General features: G+C 42.7%; 1 protein-coding gene across 3 annotated transcripts; it reads right to left on the bottom strand.

Annotated features, from left to right (window-relative positions):
• Positions 1-575: 575 nt before the first annotated feature.
• LOC105356456 (FH1/FH2 domain-containing protein 1) lies at positions 576-17,808 on the bottom strand. Of its 3 annotated transcripts, none has more exons than XM_020711743.1 (11): positions 17,698-17,808; positions 14,071-14,134; positions 12,018-12,245; positions 4,498-4,632; positions 4,226-4,408; positions 3,940-4,059; positions 3,703-3,864; positions 1,897-2,141; positions 1,598-1,820; positions 1,403-1,511; positions 576-1,314 (listed from the first exon to the last, which is right to left on the bottom strand). In XM_020711743.1, the coding sequence occupies exons 3-11, from the start codon at positions 12,144-12,146 to the stop codon at positions 1,286-1,288; spliced, it is 1,335 nt and encodes a 444-aa protein (XP_020567402.1). In that variant the 5' UTR covers positions 12,147-12,245; positions 14,071-14,134; positions 17,698-17,808; the 3' UTR covers positions 576-1,285. The 3 variants fall into 3 exon arrangements, with proteins under 3 accessions (XP_020567402.1, XP_020567403.1, XP_011485976.2); XM_020711744.1 differs by having other exon boundaries at positions 12,018-12,180; XM_011487674.3 differs by lacking the exons at positions 12,018-12,245; positions 14,071-14,134; positions 17,698-17,808 and adding an exon at positions 6,694-7,781.
• Between the last annotated feature and the right edge of the window lie 865 nt (positions 17,809-18,673).

Here is an 18,673-nt window from a genome sequence, read left to right as displayed (position 1 = left end):
CTGTATTCCCTTGTTTGCAGTATTTTAATAAGAATATCCCTAAAGAAAACAACAAAAACAACAAAAGAAAAAAAATGAAGAATGAATAAAAAAGAGAGGAGTGCACGGGGCTTAAAACTTTGAGTGTAATGTAAAAATTATGAAACAAATCAGATTAGAACTAAAACATCTTAAATAACTATTTTAAATGCCATTGAAGAGCAGAATCTTGTGGGATAATATGATCCAGTCTGAGTAAATTCACCTTTGCCCTCACTGGTGTAAAGACCCACTCCACTGAAAATTGTCTAGGTGTTTTTAACATGTTCTTGTGGAATTTTCTTTTGATGAGGACATAAATAAAGAAATTTAAGATTAAAATTGCATTTCTGAGTATTTTTATTTAGTCAAAACACAGTGAATCAGGAGCAGACAAAGAAAGGAATGCTGTTAGAAAAGCTTGTAGCAGTGACGTGTGCTACAACAGTTGGGTCCTACTCCGCTCCATTCCGACACATCCACCTGCAGATGACTAGATCCAATCAAAACTTTATTCATATTAACTATATTGTTACAGTTTTTTTGTTGGACCGGTCGGAAAAGAAAAGGAAGGAAGAAGAGAGAGGGATGTGGGGGGGGGGTAGGAGGGTGATTATAGAAGGGGGGGATCATGAAGCAACAAGTTGCTGGATGTTTGTAATCATGACCGTCATGTTTAGATGTATAACAAATCCAAAAAGGGCGGGGCCTGTCCAGAGGTGAATTTCTGATGTACTGCTGCTCTGCAGAAACTACGTCCTAAAAACAACACAATTTTTTTTTCTTTTTGGGGGGGCTGTAAAGGCATAGTCATAATTAAAAAAACACTAAGAACGCTTTCACAATAGATCAAAAGATTATTAGACTTGGACTTTAAATACCCCAACAGGTGATGCTGTCACTTCACGAGTCAGTAAACCCAAGTTTCTGTAAAAACTCATCTCTGTTACAGCCTTTTTTTCTTTCATTTTTGTATTATCTAATCATCAAAGTCATCCACATGACACATACATTTCAAATGATCTTCCATTCCTGTAGACCTGAGCATGAGCAAATGTGCAGACCTTAAAATAAGTTTTACATGAAATGAACTGAAATGAATGGGTTTTGCAGTTCTTGAAGTTGATTGTTGACAGTGTTTGGTTCAATTCTTCATGTTTTAAACCTCTTTGAACCAAGCAAACACATTTCCAACCTTGAAAATCTCCGTCTGATCCAAATCAAGAAGCGACAACGGTTAAAGAAACATTTGTCATGTTAAGGAGGGTCACCAGGTCATTTTCTTACATCGTACTCCTGAAATAAAAAGAAAAAAGATATTGATAGGCTCAGAGGAATGCTTCATGCACAACAGGAATAACTGGTGAAAAGGCAGGTAAAACACCTTTGATGTCGCCTGTTCTCCTGCGGCTTTGTGGCACAGTGATGTCCACTCTGGAGCTCAGTTCCGGTGTTCTCAGCACCTTCTCTAACCTGCACTGCTCATCACTGTCCTACATTAGGGAACAGAAGCTTTACTAAAATCCCCACCACTGCCTCCAATTTTAGCCAAAGATCTGAATTTAAAAGCATTTGGCACCTGTGATGGCTCCTGCTGACACTTCCTCCTGCCAACAGGTGTGCCTGGGGCGGGGATTCCAGCCACTGCCCTTTGCTGCTCCCGTTCTCTCTGTAGGATGATGGCCTGCCGTGCATTTCTGTACTCCAGAGAGAAGTTGCTGATGTTTCTGCAGAAGTCCTCTGCTTTGGTGTCCCTCACCATGGAGTGTGAGTATCCCAGGAAGAGAAGAAAAGAGTGAAACCTTGATGGACGAATAGTAGTACAGTGAGTTCCCTTCAGAAAACTCTCCCAAGTGGATCTATTGTTGTTCACCACACCTGTTGATAACCCGACGATGGACGGCTCTCAGGACCTTCAGCCTTTCTTCACAGTCTTTCAAAATCTTGGGCAGCCTATGTCGCAGGGAGTTCTCTGAAACCTCCTCGTTTGCACCTTTACTTCTGTCCATCTTCCCTCCATTCTGTCTATCTTCAGCCTTCTCCAGTATCTTTAGCTGCTCCCATGATGCTTTGCACATAGTTTCTAGCTGAGTAAAGCTGGACTGGACCTGAGAGTAGTCATACTGTGGAGATAAGGTTAAACTTTGTTATTTTGTGTTGCCATTGGGTTACCATAGCAACAGCATCAGTGGAAGCAGATGTTTTGTCATGTTTCCTCTTCCCCCCATGTAGAAAGCTTTTGATGCAGCAAGGAATGTGGTCTGCTCGTAATTGACATACAGAAAAGACCACAGTCTTCCCTGATGGAACAGGGATGAGGGTTGATTTGAGACAGACTCTAACTGAGAACTTCTAAGTCAAAGTCTGGTTGGTTAATCTGAATGATCGTTGTCCTGGGCTTGAACATGATTGAGAACTTCCTCGCTTGATTTTATTTGATTGCTGTGATTTCTCTCGTTCTTTTCTTGGTACCCATTAAGGAACTAAAGCTTTCTAAGCTACTGAGTCGACATGAATCAATTGTGTTGAAAAGGTTCAATATTGTGAAGCATTTGACACAAATTTAGTGACACCTGCTGGACAGACTTTAACATTGCATCATGAAGCAAAAAGCGTAATGTAAATGTGTAAAGTCATGTGAAGCGATACAGTTTTAATGTTTAACTTTTAAGTTCACATTGGCAACTAATGATGTGTATAAATGGATAGAGGGGGAAAAAAAATCAGCATGCCTAATAACTGTGCTGGCAAATATAACTTCTACTGCATTTTAGCTGCTCCTTTTGAGGGTCTCCACAGTGAATCAATCATCTACCTGTTCCTATCCTCTGTATTCTCCTCGCTCGCAGCAACCAACACCACTTCTTTCTACTCTTCATCCATGAACCTTCTCTTTGGTCTTCTTTTGGCCTTTTTCTTGGTATCACCAACCTCAGCATCCTTTTACCAACATCATACTGTTCCCCAATGTGTCCAAACAACCTCAGTCTGCTTCCCTATATTTATCTCCAAAACGTCTACCATGAGCTGTTCCTCTGATGGATTTATTCCTGATCATTTCGGTCCTGGTCGCTCCCAAAGAGACCAGGACCGACACCTTCATCATGAATTTATCCTGATTTACCAGCACATGAAAAAAACAGTAGATTGTGCCCCCTTGAGGTTGCATTTGGTAGCACACATATATTAAAATAATGGTTGAAATGTTTGACCCAGGTCAAATTTACTAAATCTGTTCTGCTACACAAATCTGGGTAAGATTAGCCAAAGATATGATTTTAGTTACACAAAACCACAACATAACACAAACTGCAGACAAAATTGTGCTCTAAAGACAAACCATAGTGTAAATTTTTAAATATGCTTTTAGTTTAGTAAAAATGTTCCACAAGGCCTCCGTCTTTCATTTATTGGTGGATAAATCAATGAGATGAAGCCACACTGCCACCTCCTGGGTGGGCAGACACACAGGCTCAGGACCAGTTAGGGTAAGTATTATTGGTGGAGTGTTGTGACTGACTGCATCCCATAAAACTGTCTATGATCAGTTACAGCTTAGAGGTGTAGGGGCAAAGGTTTAGCCGACTCCCAGACATTTCACAAGCAGCTCAGGAGAACATCTTACCATTAGGAAAACAGATTGCATATCTGTTTTAAAAATGACACAGGACTGTGAACACGCACCTTGGCGGCTTTGGTCACAGCAGCAATGTCTGAGTGGAGGTCAGAGGAGTCTGGGCGGAGCTGCAGCAGGAGCAAACAGACGTGATGCAGCAAGGGTTGGCGGGTGTGGGTATCCCTCACCTGAGACAGCTTGCTCAGGTAACTCAGTTCAAAACCGCGGGCCTGAGGTGGTAAAATGTTCTGGTTAATGTTAAGTGTGGAAAGAGCATGCAGCAACACTGAAAAAAGATCACCGACCTTACACCCATTGAGGAAATTCCCGATAGTGAGCACCGTGGCGAGAATATATCTGAAGGTCTGGCTGGCTGCCAGCTGCTCCATGGCTAACTTCAGATGGAAGAGAGGTTCTGCGATTTCCTTTTGTGGGAAAGGACTTGTTAGAGGGCACAGTGGCGAATCATGAACAAATGCTGAGCCATGAAATTCCTGTTCTATTTTGGGCGTGTGACCTGCAGGAGGTGACAATAAACTGCAGTGGTGCAGTTGCAGATGGTACAAGGTCTTCTGCGCTGTTTTCACCCACCTTCTCCAAGGAGTCATAGTCCAAAGCAAAGGCCCACAGCTCCAGCCTGGTGCTCAGGTGTGGGATTTCCCCCAGAGTCAGTAAGCAGAGCTCAGCCTGGGCCAGTGGGGCGTGAGGGTTCTGGGCCTTGGCCTCCTTTATCAGGCCGAGTTCGTCCTCTGTAGGGATCAGTGCTCGAAGACGCTGTTGTAAGGAAAGTGGTTGAAAATTTAAAACCTAATTGATCCATGCTTCAGGCTTAGAGGATGAAAAGGAGGGGATCGGATTCACACCTGAACATCCTCCCTGTCCAGCACGCTGCTGTCCATGGCGTAGATGGCTGGGGGGAGCAGCCGGGGGGCTGGAAGACTGCTCAGGGCGATGGTTATAATGTTGCTGCGCTTCATTCCCAGAACTGAGACGGAAGGCTGTTTGTACGCAGAGATGACAGGATCATGAAACAGATTCCAAACATAAAACACCTCATGTGCACTTTATTAAGTAAAACAAAATTAAAAAAAGATGCTTAATCGAAAAACATTTGAAGCATCTTAATAGACTTATTCTGAAAAAAAAAAAAACATTAACCAGAAATGTAATCAACTCTGTTCTTTTTTGTTTCTGTAAGAACTCTGCAGGATCAAGACCCACAAAGGTTCCTCTGCACTCAAGCTTTGGGGGCTGATTTCAAACAAAGCAATACTAAAAAGTCTTGCTCTTTAAAGTAGTGTAAACAAAGTGAAGTAATTCTGCTTAAGACACAGAACCAACTGTGGCAATGGTATGAATAAAGAGGAATATTCAGAAGAAGAAAAAAGAAAACAATAGGAGTCCCACTCAGATTATCTATTGTGAAAGCTTTCCCAGTGGTCTTTTAATTATGATTTTGCAGTTTGTTTTTTTGCCCAAAAAAAAAGAACTTGTGTCGTTTTTCTGCTGAGCCTCTGAGTTTTGGGCAGGACTGTTGGCGCAGAGTAAGCCCACCCCCATTTCCCATCGTCCATTTGTTAACACTCTCTCCCTCTAGCTTACAGCCCCTCACAACCCCAATCTAACATTAGCAGTGATAAAAAAAAAAATGGCGAGGAATATTGGAGCCATCCAGCCATGTAGTTTTGAACCAGATACCAGCTCAGACGAGGAAAACAAAGACGTACATGGATGTGGTCTTCTACATGTGGATGCATCAGAATGGAGCGAAGCAGGGAACTTGTGGCCTGCCTAGCATATTTTCTTTTTTCATCTGCTCCTCATTCACAACGGTTTGATTAAAGAAATTCTCAGAAATGCTATTTTAAGCTTAATTTTAGTTACGTATGTCCTCCATTATCAGAAAATACTTCAAGAATGTGTTAAAACACCTAAAACACAAATGTCAATGGAATTGGTCTTCAAACATGTAGGACTAAAATGTTTGACACATTTCTTCTATCAGATGGCATATTTCAATAATGTACAATGCAGGGCCTGATTTCAGAATTGTGTAAAATTGCAAGTCCCATATTCTTAAGATTCATCAGGGATTTACTGAGACTCTTTGCACAAGAGACAGCTGGAGCAAACCTCCATATATGAAAATGTACGAAGTAAAACTCAAATTAATGCAACAGAGAGGAGAGAATGCAGGCTTGAACTGGGCCCTGCAAATGAACAAATGAAATAGACGTTAATCTGATGTTTTTTATCCACCAGGTGCTTTCTGTTTTCTGTGACAAAGAACTTAAAGGCAGGGCGCTAAGGTTTTGCAGCTGCAGCCCTCTGAGGCTGATAAGCTTGAATCTGCGCTGATCATAGACAATAATGTCTTCAAGTAGGGTGATGAAGAGGAGGGACAAGAAAGACCGAAGGCTTTTCTCAGATGACCCAGAGTGCAGCAGCTAAGGCTTGCAGAGAGCAAATCTGCAGGAAGGATGGAGGAGAGGACCACTCCGGTTAGTAAATCACGCACAACTTGTTTTTAGGCATGCTGTCAAGTTTGCGCGAGTTGCACGCACACATGCTTGGCAAATCCGACCCACTGTATGTTTAAATGAAGTGTGCATCTCCTAACATTTTTTAGCAAGCACTACCATTTCAGGTTGAGGGCATGGGCATCAGTTGCCCCTATAGGGAGGTTTAGTCCAGAGGAAACAAGTATCATTTTGACAGGAATTTTAGTGCAGTTGTAGATCCAAACGATCTGCAGACCCCTTCAAACTCTGATGAAGACTCTGGATGAAGATGCTCTCCCCGTTGAGCTGTCTTTTTCCTGACATTTTAGTGAACTGACTCCTTCCAGGGGTTGTAGAAAAATTTGGTTAGAGTGGTCGGGAATATTTAATGCTGCTTGCATTGAATACACTTATTTTATTTTTAATTTACACAAAAATAAAAATAAAATATTGGATTCAATTTTCAAGGAATAAGATTTCAAATTTCAGTTTAAAAATTCAAACTCTTGATAGAAAACAAAGGATTGTTTCGTGATGTACCATCCTGATCACTCTCACCTGCCGTCCAGAAACCACTTTAGAAGCGGTGCTGCAGGTCTTGGCTTTGAACAGAATTCCCAGAAGGCTTGTGTCCAAATTTACCGGCTCAAGCTCCGCCCAGATTGTTTGCATTCCAAAGTGTGTCATCCTGGGAAGAGGAGCCAAGTTGGGAAGTTCCTTCCAATGGAGCTTCAAGGTGCGTCTTTTAGTGACCGTACCTTCAGTCAGTGCTGAAGGCAGGGGAGGGGCACTGGGAGGTGGTGGTGGTGGAGGAGGAGGAGGTGGAGGAGGAGGTGGAGGATATTCCTTGGGGGCTTGTGGGCTTGTTGGTGCATTACTTGTACTGGCTGTATCTTCTTCCCCACTGTCATCTTCATCAAACAGATCTGAAAAATCCAAAGTATTGAGGCAAAGCTGTGTTGCCGATTTGATGACTGAATCCCAGGATTGATCCGACCCCCAGGTCAAGTCCTTACTTAGATCAGAGTCCTTCATTAAGTCATCAAAGTCATCAGTGAGTCAGAAGAAAAGGAATCAGTGGTACAAAGCATCCTTTCTGAGCTAGAATGGGTGCTGATTCCTCACACCGACGAAGGATCAGACCTCTTTCAGGTCCAACCGGAGCGACTGTTCCACATGTACGGAAAATCCCGTTGCTTCCTGTGTTTCCCGTCGCTGCTGTCGGCTCCCACCTCAGGGACAATGAAAATCCATCCGAACATATGCGAGTGCTCCTGTGTACCACAGAGGCGCATAGCACACAAACCCAAATCACACTCTGACAGCCTCCTCTGGCTCTCCTCTCTGCACCTCAGCCTGTAATTGCTGCGTAGCTCCAAAGCAGTGTCCAGTCCAAACGTCTACTGCTGTCATTTCTGTGCACCAGAAACCTGCCACATGAAGGGTGAAGATGGAGAGCTCAGTTCCTTCTGGGAAAGCCTCTGCAGGTCTCTTCTAACTTCTACCTCCCTCCGTCCTTCTGGACAGCCAGTCCGTCCCGTTCCAGAGCAGTAGAAATGTATTTGAGTTGCACCCTTTCCCTTCATTTTCTTATCCAGCTGCATCTCCTTTCATGTACTGCCATTGCTGTTTACACAAACCTCTCTATCTGCTGCTGAAGATCTCTGACTTCCCTCCTCCTGCTCCTCTCTTCCTCCTTCCACGTAATTCAGGATGATTGACCGAATGTCCCTCTGCAGCTCTGTGGGTGACATGTCAGCAATCTCTGCTCCGAAGAACCACTTATTGTTACTGCTTTTTGAAATTTCTGAGGAGAAGCTTCGTCATGCGGTAATTTGTTATGTGGTCAGGTTATTTCATAGTGAGCAGCATGTTGTGCATTTAAAAATGATTTTAAATCAAAAGCTGAATGAAAGGACAAATTTAGAGCGTCAAACACGTATTTTAAGAAATCTACCGTCGGTCCTGAGGGGTCTTTTAAACTCACAGCATTGGGCGTTTTGAAGCAATTTGCACGGTCCACATGAGGCACTAATGAGCATCCATTAGGCCCCTCCTAATTACTCTTTATCTTCTCTTCAGTGGCAATGCTTTCTGCAGCAGGGGCCAGGCTCCTCTAGCCAAAAAGAACGTTTTTGCCAATGTTAGAAATGATTTATTTATCAACAGAAACTCTCTGTGTCTCCGGTAAAACAGACACTAAACTGCCATTGGATTGCAGGAGGTGAACGTGACACCTCTGCAACCTCCAGAGACGGCTTTTCTGTTTCAATCTGGCTTCTCCAACACCAACAACTGAAGACGTTCAGCACAGTCCTGGTGTTTGGAAATGATGTGGAGCTCCACAGACTTACAGAAAAGAAAGGAAAAGACATTGGGATTTTCCACTTGTGTTGGTCAGTGTGGTGGAACTTTTCCAAATAAAACAGAGTATTTCTCTTTTCACATGGTTCTTCAAGAGCCAAGATTCACACGAGACTGGAATACAAATTTTAAATGAGTAAGTTGAAGAACTAATCATACTCAGCCATAACCTTTACTTTATTTTCATAGAAATTAGAAAAAAAGTATATTCTCTTCTTGTGTGACTGAGACAACGAGATTGTGAACGATTAGGGTCCAAGGAAACCCAGGTCTTCCCCACAAAGCAGAATCCAGCAAAACTGCAGAAACCTCCTCAGCAAAGGAAACTTGACACATTTGTGATATTTTAAATTATGAAAAGTTAAAAGACAAAATGTAACAAAGGTGTCTAAAAAACAGTAGCTGCCCAACTCCTCTGTCCTGGGGCCCCCTACTCTTCATCATCTACCTCCTTATCTACATTTTTCACAAACACAATATGCATTTTCACTACTATGCCGACAACACACAGCTCTACGTCTCCTCCAAACCTGGCTCCACTTTTCCACCTTCTTCCCTCTCCTCTTTTGAAGTCAAATCTTGGTACATCGCAAATTTCCTTAGATTAAATTGCAATAAGACTGAACTTCTCGTTGTTGGCACTAAACCCATTCTTAGCAAACTCTGTAAATTCTCTCTCTCTCCTTCGAAAACTCCTCCATATTTCCCTCCCCTCAGGTTTAGAGTCTGGGTGTCATCCTTGACAGCACTCTCTCATTCACTGCCCACATCAATAACATCACCCGCTCCGCTTACTTCCATCTGCCTAAAATTCAGAGTCTCTGTCCCTCTCTCACTTCTCACTCCACAACTGTCCTAGTCCATAGTCTCTTTACCTCCCGCATAGATTACTGTAACTCCCTTCTTTCTGGACTTCCTCAAAAAACCCTCCATAAGCTTCAACTGGTTCAAAACTCAGCTGCTCGAACAAAAACCCAAACCCCCTCCATTCACCATATTACACCCGTCTTGCAGCAGCTTCATTGGTTACCAGTACCTCACCGGATCACTTACTAAAGCCTCATCTTAACCTTCAAAGCCCTCCACAACCTCGCCCCTCCGTATCTTTCAGAGATCCTGACTGTTACTACTCCCACTTGCTCCCTCAGGTCCTCTTCCTCCCTTAAACTTGCTGTTCCACGACCGCGTCTCATTACCATGGGGGGTAGAGCATTCAGCAGCTCTGCCTCGCAAACTCTGGAACTCCCTCTCCTTTGATCCACAAAATATGGACTCAGTCTCTCAGTTTTCCAAACACCTCAAAACTCACCTTTTTCGTCATGCATTCAGCACATAATATTTAATCTTTTAAAAATGTTCCATTTGGATTATTTTGATGTGGAAAAAGAACAGTGGGCTGAACTGTAACTAACACGTGAATGGATTTGACATTAATTCTTGTTTATATATTTGTTTGTACATATTTAATTTACACTTGGTTATCTTGTTAGAAATAGAAAGAATCTGGAAAACATCATCTGCACTGTTCAGTACCCAGGTATTTATCTCTGAGTCACACTGGTTGAGGTTTTGGATGAAAATGTCCTGAATCGATTTTTGGTCAGTGAATCGGATAGTTTGCCCTCTCTGGGTTGGTGTAGTGCTCCAAGCCCAGGTGGAGAAGCTTAGGTTTCTTGGGATCTTGTTTACGAGTGAGGACAGATCGGAGCGTGAGGTAGACAGGCGTATTGGTTTGGCGTCCGCCGGTATGTAGTTGCTGTGCCGGTCCGTTGTAGTGAAGAGAGAACTGAACCAGAAAGCAAAGCTCTCAATTTACCGGTCTATCTTCGTTCCAATACTCACCAATGGTCATGAGCCTTGGGTCTCTTGGCTGGCCTGGAAACACCTAGGGGGTCCCCCCAGAGGAGCTGGAGGAAGTGGCCGGGGAGAGGGCAGTCTGAGTATCTTTACTCATGACTGCTGCCCCTACGACCCGAATGAGAGGGGAAAGATGGATTGATGGATGAATTGGATCAAATCAGATCGTTTAAAATGAAACTAAGTTGTATCAGCAACAACAAAATATGATATGAATTGAATCAAATGAATCGTTAATACCGTAGAAGAAAAGCAAATACTTTTACACTTTGGAGCATTGTTTGTAAAAGGACTTTAGATATTTGTTTCAATTCAACGGAAATAGAAAAGAAGAACACTTTTCCACATAAAAGCCATAGACTGTAAAAAAAAAAAAAAGTCTACAATAAAAGCCTCCTTGATGTGCTTTTACTTTGAAAATCCAGGTGGGAATCCCGCTTCCTGCCTCCCGAGCGCCCTTCTTGCTGTGATGCGCAGGCAGAGTGAGCGCGCGCCTTGACCTCCTGACGTCATGCAGGCTGACGTCACGCGGAGGATGTCAAAGATTCGCGCGCAGCGCGAGCTCCGCGAGCTCCGCTCACGTAGATCCGCGCTCCGCTGCCGGGACGGGATGCTCCGCAGGTCGGCTGCTAATATCCTCCTCCCGGCTCTCATCCATGTTTGACTGATAACAATTTTTTGGAAGAAATAAACCATCAAACATCAATCCCGGGGGGAATCTGCAAACCGTTTTTCCGCTTTGATAAAAATTGTTGCGTATCTTTGACAGTCGTCAGTGTTACGTAACGGGCGTGCGGTGGTTACGATGCGTTGAGGCTGCGTGAATCATCCCCGCAGCCTTTTTTCCTCTTTCACATTGTCTCTGGCATTCAAACTCTGGAGCAAAAAACGCGTCAATAAACGATCAAAGAGTCACGTGATCCAGAAAATCCCCATTTGATGAGGAAACCCAGGGAGATCACAGAAGAGGGATGCACGCGCGACGGATGACTGACAGCTCCTGCTTCTGTCCTCGCAGGTCAGCGTGAGCCCGCGTGGGCAGAGGTCATGCTGCGGGGGGAGTCCGGTTCCCACGGCCCCTGCACCTCCCAGACGTCCGACCACGACGATGAGGTGAGGCTACTTTAGCGGGAATCAACCCCGATCCAAAAGCAGGAGACTTTCAGAATGACGTCTACTTACCCATTGTCTCCTTTTTAACTTTCTTCTTCCTTCCAGCTTTTTTTAAAACACTCACTCCAATGAAAATTGTGTTTTTGGTGTTTTTAACATGTTCTTGTGTTATTTTTCTGATGACATGTAGAAAGAAAATTAAGTGAAAAATTACAATTTTTCAGTGTTTCTTTATTCAAATCACTGTGAATCAGGAGCAGATGAAATAATGCTGACTGTATTGTTCACTGGGCGTTTTTGTTGGACCTCTATTGTTATGTTTAGGGGTTTGAGGGACTGAAAGTGTAAACAAAGGGATGATGGCAAATACGATGTAAGGTTCTAGAAAACGAAAAATGGCTAAAAATGGCATAATCGTAATTAAAAGACCACTGGGAACAATAGATGAAAAGAGTATCGGAGTGGGACCTTTCAAGACAATTCATGCACTTTAATCCATCTATTTCCATTAAAATAGGAGTGAGCTCTTTCCTCTGCTGCTGACTCACCTCAAAAGCAGCTTGACAAAGTCGGCTGTTGTGCTTTCCTGTCATAGGTGGGTGCGAGCTGTGAGGAGGCAGTGTGTCTGTGCCAGGCCGGTCCCTGTACACTTCATTCTGAAGCGCACACGCCCACATGGGTGAGCTCAGCTTTCCTGCTTCAGATCTCCGTCTGTGAATGACGATGGAATGAAGATCACTGTCTGTCTGCCCCCAGGACACGCTGCTGTGCCGGCACTGTGGGAAGAACCGAGTCATGGTGACCAGGTACTCAGAGGGATACGGCACAGAGGTAAAAATGGGATTTATTGCAGCGTTCATGCGCACCGAGCAACAGACGGGTGACCTTTCATGAGCTCAAAATAAAGAAGTCATCACAGCTGAGATAGTATTTCTAATAAAAAAAGGATAATGTCATCATCTGCGTTGCTCAGATTACGGACTTTCAGACAAAAATGAGTCAGAGGTTTGTGTCTGACTCGTGGAGTTTGAGCTCAGTTCTGAGCAGGGGGACAGCAGTGCTGCTTGTCCATGTTGGAAATCATTGAGAGGAGATCCCGCACATTTGCAGGGAGCTTTATTTTGAATGCACTCAAACACCTTCAGGAGTTTACTTTCTGTGTTTAAGACCAGATTTAGAAGCATTTTGAAAGCTGTGGCGTTTCACAGAGCCACTTGTCGTCTTTGTCCACAAAAATGCTTGGGCTTGAAGAGATTTGGAGATTTCAATAAGGTTAGACTGAAGCTATTCACTTACCGTAGCTTTGCATGAAATGTCACCCGGGAATGACGGAGAATGTTGTTAATAGGTACATAGTCAATAACAACAAAGAAATTGCAGTTTAATACTAAATATCTGTGATGTATGACAGACACCACAGTGACGGATTTCATGTTTATATTTTTCTTAAAGACAACAGCACGCTTAATTTTAGGGATGGGTATCCTTAAGGTTTTAACGGTACTACTACTCGTATTGATACTGCTTATCGATTTTAACAATACTCTTATCCATACTTTTTGAGGACGAAAAATAAATAAACAAATAAATAACAAATTAAGAACATAAAGTGTTTTATTTCCTCATTATGCAACAAGGTCTTTTTAACAAAACATTTTACTTTATACATTTTTCCAACTTGAAAAGTAAAATACATGAAAAAAGAAGTAATTTAAAGAAAAATAAACAGCAATGTTTTGACATATTGCTGTCATGGTGTAAATATAAAACAAATAAAATAAATCTTTGAGTTCATAAGATCATCCCAGAGAGAGTCTCTGCTTCAACTCCTGCAGTGAAAGCTGCGTCTAAAATTGACGCCCGTGTTTGCATCTCTCCGTTTGAAGCCTAAAGGCCCGTTCACACCGGGACGAATTTCGTCGGCGAAAACGCCTCGTGACTAAACAAAGGGCCCCAATGAAATTGTGCACACCGACGCGAAAAAACGCCATGCGTCAAAGCGTCAAAAAAAAAAAAAACGCCTCGGGTTCGTTTTTTTTTTTTCCGACGCCTCGCGTCGAAATCTATTCGACCAATGAGAATGGCGCTTTTGCACACGTGTCTGGAGCTTCTGAAGTTACAGTAAAACACAACTTGGGGGCGCTCAAACACAAAACTGCCTTGCTGAGCACACATACCAGCGAAGAAGATAGACGCCGAGTTGCATCTACACAGCCGCGAAGAAATAATGACAGACATTCTAAAATATCCCTGAAGCAAGCACAAGTTGGAGCAACTGGTGCTTGAAATATTCATGTTTTCTTTGTATTATTCTGACAAGCCCGTAAATACTTGCTCTCTTCTTCTGAGTGAAAAGCGACTTTAAGAAGCGTAAAGTTGCGCAGCGCCACCTTGTGTACAGGAGTATTTCTGTTTACATTAAGCGCCATCTAATGTCAGGGAATGAAATTGCATGTTCGCTCGGCTCACCGTCAGCGAAAATCGCCTGGGTGTGAACAGAAAAAACGTGGCGAAAAACGCTGGCGAATAACGCCTGGCGAATATTCGTCCCGGTGTGTACGGGCCTTAAGCCCCTCCCCCGCTTCTCTACCTGCTTCTCACCTGTTCACCTGCTCACATCCTCTGCAGCAGCGAGTCGTTTTTTCCTGCGCCCCTCCAGTGTGTTCTACACAGAGAGCACAAAATACGGTCATCATAGCAGCTGGTTGACACGATAGTCGGGGCGCTCTGGATTTAATTAATTTTACGCGCGCGCCGCGTGCTGTCTGAACAACAGCCCCGCCCCCCGTGCACACAAATAGCCAGACAGACCTCTCCTCTTCATCGAGAATAGTGAAATTAAGATCATCATAATGTTTATGTCTTGTGGGACACTAAAAAATGCGACTTCCCCAGTACCGATAGCAGAACCGTGGAGGTCAGATCTTAACGATACTGTGGTCTTGAAGAATGTTGCCCCGGGGCTCGTTCAATACCGGGGCTCGGTACCCATCCCTACTTAATTTGGAGAAATATGTTTGTCCTTTTCTGTACAACTCACAGTTTTTTCAGCAGACTCCTGGCCAGTTAAAAGCCACTATACTGAGAATTGGTAACGGCGTATAGTTATAAAGCGCTTTTCGAACACTGGCGCCAACCTTCCACCAGAGGCAAGGTGGGGTTCAGTGTCTTGCCTAAGGACACGTCGGCACATGGGCGGGCATGGTGGGAATCGAGCCACTATTCGCTATTGAAGGTCGACCGCCCTACACCACGGCTGCCCGAGTCTTGTTCATGAAGCCAGGCTGCAGTACAGAAACAGAGTTGAATCAAACAAAGCCACATCAGTAACACTTAAACAAGAGTGACATCAAACTCCCACACAGAGCAACGCCATGAATTAGAGCTCACAGATGACTCACTGTGGCTCTGGAGTTTAGTTATACTGAGACATACATTCGTCTGTGTGGGTTTCTTTGTGTTTCTCTTTATTGTGTGTGTTTTCTGAATTTACATGTGTTTGTTTTTTTATCTGTCTGTGTTTTGTGTGTTTGTGTTTCATGTTTGGGTTTGTGTTTTCCATGGATGTTTGTTAAATGAGTTTGTTTTTCATATGTTTTTTTAGCTTTCATGCATCTGTGTTGTTCATGTGCGTTTGTTTTGTGTGTGTTTTTCATGTGTGCCTGTTTTCAATGTATGTGTGTTTTTTGTGTGTGCGTGTGTGTTTGTTTATCATACGTGTGTTTCTCATGTGTGTCTCTGTTTTTAACGTGTGTGTTTCTCATGTTCGTTTTTTCCTCGTGTATGTTTGTTTTTCATGTGTGTGTTTCATGAGTTAGTTTGTGTTTCTCATATATGTGTGTTTTTTGTGTGTGCTTTGTGTGTCTAGGCCTGTTTTTCAAATGTGTGTTTTTTCATGAGTGTGTGTGTTTCATGCATGTATTTTTGTTTTTCATGTGTGCTTCTAATCTTTATTTTTTTTCACTCTTGTGTGTGTTTTACATGTGTATTTTGTTTTTCACTTGTTTGTGTTTCACGTGTGTATTTTGTTTTTCACTTTGTCTGTTTCACGTGTATATTTTGTTTTTCACTTGTGTGTGTTTCACGTGTGTATTTTCTTTTTCACTTGTGTGTGTTTCACGTGTGTATTTTGTTTTTCACTTGTGTGTGTTTCACGTGTGTATTTTCTTTTTCACTTGTGTGTGTTTCACGTGTGTATTTTCTTTTTCACTCTTGTGTGTTTTTCACATGTGTATTTTGTTTTTCACTCATGTGTTTTTCACATGTGTATTTTGCTTTCCACTTGTGTGTGATTCATGTATGTATTTTGTTTTTCACTTGTTTGTGTTTCACGTGTGTATTTTGTTTTTCACTTTGTCTGTTTCACGTGTGTATTTTGTTTTTCACTTGTGTGTGTTTCACATGTGTAATTTGTTTTTCCCTTGTGTGTGTTTCACATGTGTATTTTGTTTTTCACTCTTGTGTGTGTTTCACATGTGTATTTTGTTTTTCACTTGTGTGTGTTTTTTACGTGTGTATTTTGTTTTTCACTCATGTGTTTTTCACATGTGTATTTTGCTTTCCACTTGTGTGTGATTCACGTGTGTATTTTGTTTTTCACTCTTGTGTGTTTCACATTAGGGTTGTGCCGATGGACGATACCATCGTGATGCCACGCCCCCGCCACTCTGCGAGTAGACACCATAAGCTGCGGTTACATGTGCAAAATATCTTTATCGGATCAATGGTCGGATTAGAATTCAACTGTGTACATGGGCCTAGAAAAATGTTTTCAGAATATAACAAACGTTCACATGGGGCACACTTTCGGCCGGAATAAATCATTCCCACATGCGCAGTAGGGTTTGAAAAACCGGAAGAGGATATCAGTTCCGCCGAGCGGCTACATACATAGATATGTCAGCTCGATAATATATGAGATGATCTTCTAAATGTGCTCTTATTAATGTCACAATTATTATGAAGCGCCTGTTCGCTCATCATTTTAATTTTAATCCGTGTGGTCAGTGTTTTGTGTCTGTTGAAGAGCGGAGCCGGAAAGAAGCTAGGATTAGCAGTATGCTAACACGGGCTACCAACATTAGCTTTGGGTGGTGCTGCAATCTGCATCCTGGCTGCACGTAAACATGTGGGAACAACATCAGCCTTTATTTAGTCGGGACATGACTGGAAACACAAATCCACGTGATTGTTTGAACGGTTTCTAAGGACTGAGCGACATTTCTGCTTTGAAGCTCACACACCGCCCCAAAGCCGCTGTGTGTGTGTTGACGATCCGAGCTGTCTGATCAGACACACACTTTTAGACCCCTTTCTGAGTTCGGTAGCTCGTTCCACTAGAGCTGCGGGACGGATCGCAGTCCTAAATCTCCCACACATACCACTCATGCAACAAAGCCCCCCCCCCCCCCCCCTTTCCCCTCAAACACAAAGCTGTAAGTCCGCGCTCCGCCGGTCCACTTAACTAGTTAAGTGCGGGAGCGGACTACTTCCTTTCTATTTTGTTTGTTACTTTTTTTTTTGATCACTTTCCTCAGTTTATACTGGATTGTCGCGGATGAGTCATTAGTTGGGAAATAAAATAAATAAAGTAATAAAGTAAAATAACGAATAGCAATTATATGAGACCGAAAAATTAAAAATAGCCCCCCCCCCCCCCCCCCCCCACACGACGATATCATCGTCCATCCCGATGGTAGAAAACATCGTCAATTGCCAATTTAAGGGACATCGCCCAACCCTATTTCACATGTGTATGTTGTTTTTCACTCTTGTGTGTTTCACTTGTGTATTTTGTTTTTCACTTGTGTGTGTTTCACGTGTGTATTTTTGTTTTACACTTGTGTGTGTTTCACATTTGTATTTTTGTTTTTCACTTGTGTGTGTTTCACATGTGTATTTTGTTTTTCACTCTTGTGTGTTTCATGTTTGGGTTTGTGTTTTACATGTAAATGTGTGTGTTTTTCAGACGCATGAAATTAAAACATATATGTGTGCTTCTCATGGGTATTTTTGTTTTTCATGTGTGTGTGTTTCATATACGGGTGTGTGGTTTCTGAGTGTGTGTGTGTGTGTTTCACGTGTGTGTGTTTCTCATGCGCCAGGAGGACGGCGTGCTGTCGGAGCCTCAGAGGGACAGTGATGCAGACGCAGACATCGAGGACACTGACTGCAGGTGAGCTGCACAGCTGCTCAGGGAGGCTGCTGTGTTTGAACATCTGTCCTCACCACTGGTTGGTTCAGGCTGCAGGAGCCTGGAACTCTCCAACGTATCAGCTCAAGGAGACGGAAGCGCCCCCAGGTGGCGAGACAAGACACCACAGAGAGCGAAGATGATGGTGGGCGGAGCCACAAGTCGCACCGCTGGAACCTGCGCCTTAGTCCTGACCGATCTCACAGCAGGACCATCCTGGAGGTAAAAACAACAATAAAATAAAAATAATCTTATTAAAATCATTTGTACTGAAAAATAACTTTGTTGCTGTTTGTTGTCTGAAGCTTCACGTGATTCACCAACAATTACTGACCAGTATTTTTTCATTATCGCATCCCAGATATTCAGCAGATTCAGACTCATACATTTGGGTTTTTTATGTCTACCTTAGGGCTGCACAATGTGAGGAAAACTTATGATGTGCGACATTAGTGATCAATATTGCAATGACAATATTATTCGTGATACATGAACAAATAGCAATACACAAACAACTAATATATTATTTTAATTTCACAGCAACAGGTATTTTTAAATAAAAGTCAACATATTATTAAACTTCAAATGACCCTCGTCTGCAGAGGAGGCTAGCATTTAACATAAAAGGGCTCCATTGATTGGTCAGTGACATGAAGGGGTCTATCTATTGTCAAATGAGTTAAATGCTCTATTTTCATTAGTTAAATACTTGAAAGTGCCATGAGATTGTTTTTTGTGATACCAGTATTGCACGCTAATAACGTAAAATTGCGATTTTTTTTTTTGTGCAGGTCTATTCTATCTTTACTTTTTCAAACACTGTAGGACACTATGTCTTCTTTGAAGTGTTGAGGCTCAGTTTTTGCTGCTTCCTGTCAAACCGCTTCTTTCCTCTCACTTGTTTATTTTCACTTTTTAAAAATTCAAGTCAGTTTGAATAACTGTTGTAAAAGGATAGTGTAGCCATTGATCCCCTAAACCTCAATAAATGTCAACTTTGTAATTTTTGCA

The sequence above is a fragment of the Oryzias latipes genome, chromosome 18 (genome assembly GCF_002234675.1).
Source record: "Oryzias latipes chromosome 18, ASM223467v1".
Taxonomy (NCBI): Eukaryota; Metazoa; Chordata; class Actinopteri; order Beloniformes; family Adrianichthyidae; genus Oryzias; species Oryzias latipes.
Note: the sequence above shows the minus strand (reverse complement) of the source record. Positions and strands in the feature narration are given on the sequence as shown.

Excerpts from the sequence above, each read along its gene's own strand:
- LOC105356456 (XM_011487674.3), bottom strand. The coding sequence starts at position 7,170 with ATGAAGGACTCTGATCTAAGTAAGGACTTGACCTGGGGGTCGGATCAA. Across the intron at positions 1,821-1,896 it reads CATCGTCGGGTTATCAACAG|GTTTCACTCTTTTCTTCTCT; the intron begins GTGTGGTGAACA and ends TCGTCCATCAAG. Across the intron at positions 1,315-1,402 it reads GAGAACAGGCGACATCAAAG|GAGTACGATGTAAGAAAATG; the intron begins GTGTTTTACCTG and ends TTTTTATTTCAG.